Below are 11201 nucleotides of genomic sequence, written 5' to 3'. Positions count from 1 at the left end.
GGTTTAATCATCCGGTGATGCAAACTGCCATCACTTGCATGGGCATGCAGCTCTATATCTCAGGATTAATAAGAAAAGATATATTCGACCCCCTCTTTTTTTCTTTTTCTTTTTTATAGCACCTGCTAGTGTAATTGATGACTACTCTTTTGGCCCCCCTTAATTCTTTCTATGAACAACCTCTTGTGCAGTGTATTTAACACTCCCCTTGATATATTTTTGCACCCCTTTTCTCTTACTTGGATAGCCCCTCAAAATATTTTTGACTATTCTTGTACACTACAAAGGGGGTGGCTCAGGTAATGACAAGAGTAAAACAAATCACTTTCTTCTTGTAGGGAATGATATTGGCACCTCAAATTTTGAAATTTGCACAGCCCAAATTGTCTTTTCTTCTTTTCTTATGATTTTTGCGGAGCATTTTGGAAATAGTAATGACCATTGATGGCTCTTTAAACACCAAAACAAGATAGGTTAGCGAAAAAAATATCAAAACAAGATTGTACAGGTAAGCCTCGGAGTTTGGGGGACTTCAATAGGGGAGTGCCAATACCAATGCTCAGAAGTATTTATTATTATTTTTTTTATACTTTTCCAGGTTAATGAGAAGACAAAGAGACTAAATTAAAAGGGGCCTAATGAGGCTTAGGGAAGATACTTGGGCTTCAATGCCGAACCTTATTTGATTTTGGGGAATTAGGGTCCGGTCAAAATGGGGTGTCTACACTAACCCACGATATGACCAATGCTATAATCCGCATCATCTGCTTATGTGGGACGTGCCTGGATGCGGTGATTGTGAAACAAGAGGAGGGAGATGCGGATTCAAGAACATAACCGGTGACGAAATCACTTGCATTCCAGGTATTCCCCTCTTCTATTTCCGTTCCTTCTTAATTCCGCATTACACATACTGCTGCTGCTGCTCATCTCTCTTTTCTCGTCCGGGGAAGTCTTCTCTGTACCCCCTACTTCAGCTCTCTACACATCTCTCTTTTTCAAAGAAAAAATCTGAAATTCTTTTTCCATAGAAAAAATCTGAAATTCTTTTTCCCTAAATCCACCTTGCCGTGAAAACCAATGTGCCGGGATTTAGGCTTTTCTGGATGACGAGTATAACACCGCGTTGAAATTTTTTAGTCAAAAGTTACTTCTTGAACACAAAATCTTGGAAGGAAGATTCAAAATTGAAATTTCCACTTGTTTTCAAAAGCTGGTGTGCTTCACTTGGAGGAAAGGCTTCAGCATGGTGGGTGGGGGGCGCCGCTGGAATTTGTTGGGTGACCCTGTTCTGCATGAACCCAAGTTCATAGAAACACACACGATCGCCTGACGAGCCAGTCCAAGGTTCGGGTTTGGGTAAATAAAAATGAACTCTTTGGTAAAAACTGTTTTAATTTTTTCCATTAAATCCGGGAAAAATTATTTTTTTTCCAAAACATTTTTATAATTACACCCATTAATACAAACCGTTTCATCTTCTCCCGCAGTCGCAAAAGTGACTATTGGGAGAGAAACATTTTTCCATCTTAATGGGCGTTTTTTCCTCTCAACGGTCATATTTTCTCTCTATAAAAGAGAGAGAGAAGGCAACACTGCTTGACACAGAAATTCTTACCGCATGCATATGTAGGTATCTAAAAGAGGTCCCAGGTTCTTACCTTTTTTTCTTCTTAATCATTTAGTTTTTTATCCCTACAATTGAATGTGTTGTTTCGACTTTTAAAAGAAACTGTGAAGTTAAAACTTAAGAATTTCTGTGTTTCTTTTTGGTTACATGAACAATTGATGGATTGGATTGCTTGAAATGAATGAAGACCATACGTGTAATGATTCTAACTTTCTACTATTATTTTTTGCAGGATCAAGTGATAAAAAGTACATAATATTAGGTAGAGCTCTCTGCCATGTTTAGAAACTAGATAAATGTACCTTAATTACTTAATGATCTTCAATCTTATTATATGTTCAGGTGTCAGCATAGGCATCTTTGTTCTCTTAATAGCAACATTGATCAGCATTAAGGTCTACATCTGGTGGAAAACAGATAGAAAGGAAATAGAAAACCAACTCAAAATTGAAAAGTTCTTGGAAGATTACAAATCAATGAAGCCCACGAGGTATTCTTATGCTGATTTGAAAAAGATGACAGATCAATTCAAGGAAAAGTTGGGTCAAGGAGGTTACGGCTCTGTGTTTAAAGGGAAGCTTCCCAGTGAAGTCACTGTTGCTGTAAAGCTCCTCCAAAACTCTGGTGGTAATGGTGAAGATTTCATTAACGAAGTGGGTACCATTGGTAGAATTCATCATGTCAATGTGGTTCGCCTTCTAGGATTTTGTGTTGATAGATTCAGAAGAGCACTTATTTATGAATTCATGCCGAATGAATCCCTAGAGAAATTCATCTTCTCAGCTGATGCTAAAGACCCAGTGCTTGGTTGGGAAAAGCTTCAAGATATTGCAGTTGGTGTTGCTAAAGGAATCGAATATCTACACCAAGGTTGTGAACAGCGCATTCTCCATTTCGATATCAAGCCTCACAATATTTTGCTAGATCATAACTTTAATCCAAAGATATCTGATTTTGGACTGGCAAAATTATGTCCAAAGGAGCAAAGCATTGTATCCATGAAAGATGCTAGAGGGACCATGGGTTACATTGCACCCGAAGTGTTCTCTCGGAACTTTGGAAATGTTTCCTACAAATCAGATGTTTATAGTTTTGGAATGTTGTTGCTAGAAATGGTTGGAGGCAGGAAGAATATTGATGCTACAGTAGAAAACACTAGTGAAGTTTACTTTCAAGAATGGGTATATAATAAACTCAATCAAGGAGATGGATTGAGACTCAGGATTGAGGAAGATGGAGATGCTGAGATTGCAAAAAAGCTAACTAAAGTGGCCCTCTGGTGCATACAGTCTCACCCTGCAGATCGCCCTTCTATGAAAAATATACTCCAAATGTTGGAAGGAAGTATGGATAGCTTGATGATGCCACCATACCCGTTTGCTTCTTCAGGTCCACAAGATACTAATGTAGCATTACCTGAAGAAACTCACGGTACAAAATTGACAACCATCCATGAAATAGAATAAGTATCAAGGAGTTATACTCTCTTTTTTTTCAAAGTTTATGATATGATTGTGTAACCTATAGTTGTATACATTTTCTCAACATCATATGGGAATATTTTTCTTTGAGACACCACTATAATTGATACTAGTTATCAAAGCTACTACTCCTATATATGATCATATTCTCATAAGGACTAGACTACTTAAGAAAATAAAGGTGGAGGATTTTTTCATTTATTGACTTATTGTGGACCCCGATCTGAGAGTGACGATGTGAGGGAACGGGCCCCCACACCATCCTCTAAGATCTCCACAACGAAGGAGGAGAGCTCTGCCAAGGAACTCTCGCGACAAGGTGCCACCCTCACAGCATAGCATGAGTGGCGATACAAAAAGAAAGAGATACATCCTGATCAGGAGCCAGGGCTCGAAACCGTGATCTATCTAAAAATAACTCAGAGTCGCCATCCATGGACAAGCCATGGAACCAAAAACAAATGCTCTGTTTGCAATGGATAACCAGAGATACAGAAGGTCCGTGCCTGGTGACGAATGGAGAAGGTCCGAAGAGCACCCCCAATTCGCCCGAGTGCGAACACTTGGTCTCTTATGCCATTTATTATTAACCTTGAAGAATTTTAGGCGAAAATCATGTGAAATGGGAACACGCATCTCCGAGAAAACGTCTATCTAATCATGCATGTCTCGGAGATAAAAATAATAAGCACATACAAAACAAAATAAAAGAGGTGACACCTAATGACAACTAGGTTATGAGTGACATGTCTAACTGGTGTCTAAGTTCCGGTGGACATACACATGCATGCTACAGCTACAGGTATAGGGTCTACACAAGAAAGTAAGAAAACACAACAAAATATACATTAACAACACAACAAATCCTAAGACTCTAAACCATTTAGCCCGAGTCCTCGGATGGTCTGATGTTCATCCAAAGAAGCCTACGTATCCCCGCCTCCACGAGAATCAAGGCAACGTAGTTCTTCGCACCTATGCTAAACTAGGATGCCTAAGACACCTAGACCTCTATCTTAGACTCGATCTAAAAGACCGGACTAATTATTAAAGCTTCTTGAGCGATTATTTAAATTCCAGTGAATTGTAGATTTTAGGGGCACCCTATATGCCCTAACTAAATGCAGGTTAGCCCTAAGCTAATGCAGGTGGTTCCTACAACCTATGTGTAACTAGGCTGTGCGTCCTAAAGAAAACAATGGGATCACTAACGCGTCTTAGACCTAGTCATCAGTCGGCGATGTGAATCGCCAACTGACCGGACGGAGGCGCTCCTAGCTAGGACAAACTCCTAACTCTAACACAAACACACAACAAGCACACCACAAAAGACAAACTCCTAACTCTAAAACTCTCTATCTAGGACAAACTCCTAACTCTAGAGAAAGATCTTTTCGAAAATAATGTTTTGGAAGATTTTTGGTATTTTTAAAAGGGTTAAATGATTTATTTACGAAGATTTGGCTGGACCGGAGATAAAAATCTCAAGCTGCACTATGTACCTCATGGAAGAGGATCAAGCCAACGTAGTTCGAAAATCGAACTCTCAAACTACGCTTCTAAAAGAAACACTCAACACTTCAGATTTTTTTAAGGTTTTTTATATTTTCAAATGTTTTTGATATTTTTAAAGTTTTCAAATGTTTTTGAGTTTTAAATTTCTAATGTTTTTGGACTTTAAAGCTTTCCAATGCTCTAAACCTTTAAACGTTTTCAATCTTAAAGGGAACACGCAAGAACAACCACAAACTAGGGCAAAGCCCTAAAGCAAAAGGGGAAACCCCGGATAAGCAACTAACGCCTCAAAGAGACGATCCACAACAAGAAACTGGCGTCTCAAAGAGACAAACCACAACAAGAAAGATAGTGCCCCAAGAACAGAGAAAACAATCTAAGATCCTAAGCAGGGAAGGCTCTATATGACTGAGTTAGTCTCTAATGGAAAAACTCCTAACTAATAACACTAGGGAGGAAGTACAAATGAGTCAGAGACTCTCTAATAACACTACCAAGTCAAAGACTCGCTCTAAAAGAGGAGGCCGCTCTAACATGAGGCTAGGTAAGCCTCCTAAAGGGGAAACTCCCTACATGAGACAAGGCTTGTCTCCGAGACACAAATGACGTAAAAGGAAATAAGAGACCCTGCGTATATTTGGCAAAGGTAAAACACCCAGCCGGGCCGGACAGCTACCTAGCCCTAGGGTGCAACAAATGTGCAACCAAATACCCATATAGGATAGGGGTATGAAGCCAAGCCGAGTAGGTGTTCTCCTAAAACCAAACGACGCACAAAGAGGAGGTTTAGCAAGAGAAAGAGACTGGGCAAGTCTCCTATATACAAAGGAGGGGTATGCTACTTGGACTGAGCAAGTCCCCTAAGAATGGGCTTGGGCTAGCGCCTTCATCGCCCTCGCAATGAGAGGGGATTCTAGCATCTAAAGAAATTTAACAGAAATCTATAAGACTATGTTAGTCTATCAAAGAGAGAAGAAAAGGCTACCGGATAATCACAAATTTCATTCTATTCCTATAAAAATAAATCAAGTGTTAAGCGAAGGAGAAATTTCAATAAAAAAATACACAATCTATAGCAATCATAAAATGATAAACAACATTAATTAGTCCAGACCAGCCGTTGGATAGCCTAATAAAGTAAAAGAAAACAATATTAAACACTTCTATGCCCAACCACAAACACAACCCCAATATGGGGATGAAATCAGATGATGCTAAAGTAATCATCTGATATCATAATACACATGATAATATTTCTACAAACCGCCTTGAAATCAAACAGTACTCATGTCGATAACATCGAATAGAGTAGTCATCTGATTTCCTTCTTCAATTAAACCATTTATTCAAATAAAAATAAGTATGATAAGCTTTCAAGATAGTCTCACCTGAACAGTCCATTCACCTTCAGAACCTAACTCAAAAACTTAACATAAAAGAAGAAGCTTAAATTTTCAACAGATTATACAAATGCATGCAATAATATTTCTGATTTTTATAGATTTTGGTGCATAACAGGGGGCATCAACTTGTGCAAATTCAAGTGCAAAAAAAATGGTGAGCCACAAAACACAAAGACGGGCTCCAAGTAACCTCATCATTGCCCAGAGAAGGGTTCTTAAAAAAAAAATGTTTAAAAGAAAACCAAAAGGTTGGGTAGGCCTACTAAACAAAAGAGAGGAGCGCTACTTGGATTGAGCGAGTCCCCTAAAGATGGGCTTGGGCTAGCGCCTTCATCGCCCGGACCCGACAAGGTGTTCCCAAAATCATGAAAATCCCAAAACTCGAAAATGATCCCGAGGAACGCACAAAGAATGATCTCGAAAGTGAAGGAACTCCTAAACCCTATAAGAAGTAACGATCTCGAAGAAGGAGAAACCTCTAAACTTTGTAGGAAATGATGAGATAGGAAAATGGACACGAAGGGCAAAAAGGGGGGGGGCATGACAATAGTAAAGGATGCATTTTATGAGAAAATTAAATGGTCCTAAAACAAAAATATATACGAGGAGCCGATAATTTTCTGAAAAGGGTTCCATATCCTGAAATGAAGCACATTCCCCATATATAAAAGAGTAAGCTCATTCCCTGCTCCGCGCATGTACAATGTAAAATTATCCTGACTCATCATAAAATTTTCAGGTTATGGAAACCACCCAAACCTGCTCTTCCACGGTCATTTAATCAAAAGATGACGCACTCTTCAAGAGAACAAACTATCTCACATCCTAATTGACTTATAGCAGACGGCTCAATAAAAGGCTCTAGCCAACATTGATCAAAGAAACATATACTTGTCACCCAAGACTCCGACAAGCTAAACACAATCACTCCTCATTCCTGTAATCATGCAGACAAAGATTAAGAGGAAAAATTATCTTGTAAAAGGTGCGTGTCTAAACATAAAAGAGAGGGGATAGCTTATGGATCATAGTCTATAGACATGATCACGAATGATGAGATGAAGGTCCTAAATATCCAGTTGTTCCAAAACCATTAACCATTAACCCTATGTATGAAGAGAGGAACGCTAGAGTTTTGAGTTCTGATCTTAACTATCATCCCCAGTCAGGAGATAACTCTAAATGTATTAAACCCACCACATCACAAATTTTCTCAGAACATTGGCGGTTGCTATGACATACCGAATGTGATGAAAAATTGCATTAGGATTTTTCAGAATTATCCCGCTAGGTTAAGGCATGGAAATGCTTGGAGATTTCCAAATAGGGGATGCATGAAACATGATCTTCACAATAATAAAGGTAGCCCAGCAAGATGGATTTTTAGCATTATGTGACTCGTCCAAAATCCTCAATGCATAACACAACAGCAATATTCAGTGCCCCATTACTATCACTAAAACATATATCACAAGGGAAAAATGCCAAACAATTAGAACTATTGGAACTCATCCCACATCCTCACTTCCATTTGATTCCTACCTCAAATGATTGGATGAACACAAAGTTTCAAAGTGACACAGTTACCACTATCTCCTACTAGCATGGAATGAGGGATTGAAATTTTATAGTATGAATGCATAATGACCCAAACCAACTATATATGCGAGAAAATCTCAAAGTAGAATTTCTACGAGTTCAATGCACCAAAACAGAGCTATGAGCTGAGGAGATGAAATCGTACCAAAACAGAGCTATGAGCTGAGGAGATGAAATCACTTTGGAAGATGTCTTTCTAAATGATTCTCATTCGAGGGAACTCTCAGCAACTCGAGGGTTTCTGCAATCTTGCACACAAATACAGATCTGCCTCCTTCTTCGATGAATTCCAACCAAGCTCCAAGGGATCTTGGCGTGGGGATGCCAAGGTATAAATCGGATAAAACTCCTTGCAAATCAAGGATTAGAAATGCGGAGAAGAGATGGAGCTGCCGACCGGTGGTGGGGAGATAGGATTTGGGTATTGGAGATGGGTTTAGGGTTGAGATTCATGGCTAAATGGAGATGAGATGGAAGTGGGTTTGGTTTGGCTTTGAGGGAGGTGGCCGGACAGATTTAATGGAGTTTTGGTAGAGAGATGGGGTTTGGTCGGTTTTAATGGGGTTACATGGGGGTTTGATTGGAGTGGGTTTAAGAATGGGGTTGATAGAATAGGGGATGGAGGTAGGATCGGATTTAATGGAGGTTACGGCCGGATTCCGGCGAGAATCCGACCGGAGAAGATGGGTTTGATGGCGGTAGTTGGGGTTTCGATGGTGGAGATTGGTGGTGGATGGGGTAGATGGAGGTGATGTAAGAGGACGGCCAAGATGGGGAGGCCGGATCTCGTTGCAGAGGGAAGAGAAATGAAGTGGGTTTGATGATTGACTAAGATGGGTTTGTAGAGATGATGGTGGCTTGCGGTGGAGGTGGAGGTTGTCGGAAATCTGATCGGAGGTGGAGGTAGAGGCTCGAATGGTCGTCGAAGATGAGAAGAGATAGGTGCGGCTAGAAGCTTGGGAGGTCGGATCTCCGGCGAGACACCGGAGAAGATGGGGAGGCCGGAGCTTTCCCTCTCTCTCTCTGCAGGTGAATGCGGCTCCCTCTCCCCAGAGAAGAAAATCGAGCAGAACCCCCTCCCCTCTTTGAAACCCTAGTTCGGTGGGTTTATACGAGGAAAAAGGCAAATTCCACACACCTCTTTTCTTCCGAGACAGCCCCTTTTGGATAAATTTATGACTATTCTGCTACCCTATAGGGGGGGGGGGCAGGCAAAGGGGAGGGGCAAATATATCATTTTTTTTCATTCAGCACAAGGATTAGTATTTGCACCCATTCCTTATCTAAATAACTTCCCTTCTAACCTGGTTTAACTAAGAAAATGATAAGAGAACAACCCCTTTTTTTTTGTAAGCGCTCTCCCCTAGCTCGCCATTTCTCTTTTGGGTTAAGAGTACATGGGAATTGACATGGGAACATCCCTGCTTCGATAAGCCACCCTCCTTCAACATTGAATGAAGGAAAACGATATCAGTATCTCTTTCAGGGTTTTCCGAATGTTTTGTAAACGACGAAATTTTAGACTTTTCAGGCTCTTTCGCATTCAGGACTAGAGATTTCAGAAATTTCGAGATCGATTTTGGGAATTTGAAATTGACTCTAAATTCGGTTTTGAAACTCGGGTTTCGGGAACTTTATTCAATTTTGGGCACTTTAGGGTCCGGTCAAAATGGGGTGTCTACAGATGCCCCTCTTTGGCAGAGTGTGCTTGTCACACGAATGGCAAAGCTTACAAGACAACACATTTTGGCCGGCCCGAAAATAAGGAAAAGCAAATTTTTGTGTTTTGATTTTAAAATGATATTCACAAAGGTAAAATTACAAAGTAACACTATGAGACTCAAAGACTGAAAGCAAAGGGGAGATAACCTCTAACCGACTCTTGACTCGGTGCTTGTATCGAAGATTGAAGATTTTGATCGGCAAATTAAACCAAGAATTACTTCGCTGACAACCGCGAGCCAAAACGGGTAAAGAATGTTTGAGAAGACTCAAACTTTCAATGCCGGATTTCAAAACGGGTAAGGAATGTTTGAGAAGACTCAAACTTTAAATACCGAATTACAAGACGGGTAGAGAATATTTGAGAAGACTCAAATTTTCAATACCGGATAGGATGATGATACATCGAGTTTTTATCCTGGAATCGAGAGCCAGATCATTCAAAACGGGTAAAGATTATTTGAGAAGACTCAAATTTTCGATACCGGATTACAAGACGGGTAGAGAATGTTTGAGAAGACTCAAACTTTCAATACCGGATTTCAAAACGGGTAGAGAATGTCTGAGAAGACTCAAACTTTCAATACCGGATTACAAGACGGGTAGAGAATATTTAAGAAGACTCAAATTTTCAATACCGGATTTTAAAACGGGTAGAGAATGTTTGAGAAGACTCAAACTTTCAATACCGGATAAGATGATGATACATCGAGTTTTTATCCTGGAATCGAGAGCCAGATCATTCAAAACGGGTAAAGATTATTTGAGAAGACTCAAATTTTCGATACCGGATTACAAGACGGGTAGAGAATGTTTGAGAAGACTCAAACTTTTAATACCGGATTTCAAAACGGGTAAGGAATGTTTGAGAAGACTCAAACTTTCAATACCGGATTACAAGACGGGTAGAGAATATTTGAGAAGACTCAAATCTTCAATACCGGATTACAAGACGGGTAGAGAATATTTGAGAAGACTCAAATTTTCAATACCGGATTTCAAAACGAGTAGAAAATGTTTGAGAAGACTCAAACTTTCGATACCGGATTACAAGACGGGTAGAGGATTTTTTCATTTATTGACTTATCAACTGCTTAAAAGAGAGACGTGGTGTCTTTTTCCTTTTGGACTTATCCAACCTGATTTCCTCCTCTCCGTATACCAAAGAGAGGTGAACCACATCAGCTATATTTGATGACCATTCATGTTGCACCATGTCAGGCATGATTCAGTGCTTATTATCAATCATAACAATACTTATCATTTGATAGTGACACTTCTTATTTCATTAAGTACTCTTTTTTTGGTAGATAAGTTGGGGCTAGGTGGAACCAGATTTATTAAAAGAGGAGGAAAAGAAAATCACAGCCCTCAAAACACCATACCAATACAGAAAGAAAAAAAAAATCAGAGGTCATAAGAAGGGAGATAGCGACCCCCTTGAAGGGACAATCTTCTTTGGAGAGAAAACCAATAGAAGCAGTTTCTTCTTTCCAAGTGTAAGTGGTCTTCCGATGAATGAATTAGTTCATAGCAAACTTGATTTGAATGTGTATAGAGAAAGCATGGGCATTGGTCTCATTAATAATGTTAACTATGACCAAGGAGTCGATTCCGCCCAATTTATCGTAAGTCTTACTGCAGAGCCAAAAAAAGACGTGATGGTCTCATTAATAATGTTAACTATAGAGAGAGCTTAGGCATTGGTCTAGATTTTATTCTATGTTTATCATGTAGATACTCTATATAAGCACTGACCAAATCTTTGTAATTTATCCAAGATTAATAGAAATTCTCTTAATTTTATCACATGTTGCATACATTGCTAACGAAAGAAACCCTCATGGAAAC

At 39.6% G+C, this 11201-nt stretch overlaps 1 protein-coding gene across 1 annotated transcript; it reads left to right on the top strand.

Moving 5' to 3' along the window:
- Nucleotides 1-765: 765 nt before the first annotated feature.
- LOC143860120 (rust resistance kinase Lr10-like) lies at nt 766-3205 on the top strand. Its single transcript, XM_077370650.1, has 3 exons — nt 766-864; nt 1863-1892; nt 1973-3205. Exons 1-3 carry the CDS (start codon nt 771-773, stop codon nt 3094-3096), a joined length of 1248 nt encoding a protein of 415 aa, XP_077226765.1. The 5' UTR covers nt 766-770; the 3' UTR covers nt 3097-3205.
- Nucleotides 3206-11201: the final 7996 nt, after the last annotated feature.

Source organism: Tasmannia lanceolata, unplaced genomic scaffold, assembly GCF_043159265.1.
Source record: "Tasmannia lanceolata isolate RefF3 unplaced genomic scaffold, GAP_Taslan_0.1 ptg000037l, whole genome shotgun sequence".
In the NCBI taxonomy this organism is placed as follows: domain Eukaryota; kingdom Viridiplantae; phylum Streptophyta; class Magnoliopsida; order Canellales; family Winteraceae; genus Tasmannia; species Tasmannia lanceolata.
The sequence above is the reverse complement of the archived record's forward strand: the minus strand, read 5'-3'. Positions and strand labels throughout refer to the sequence as shown.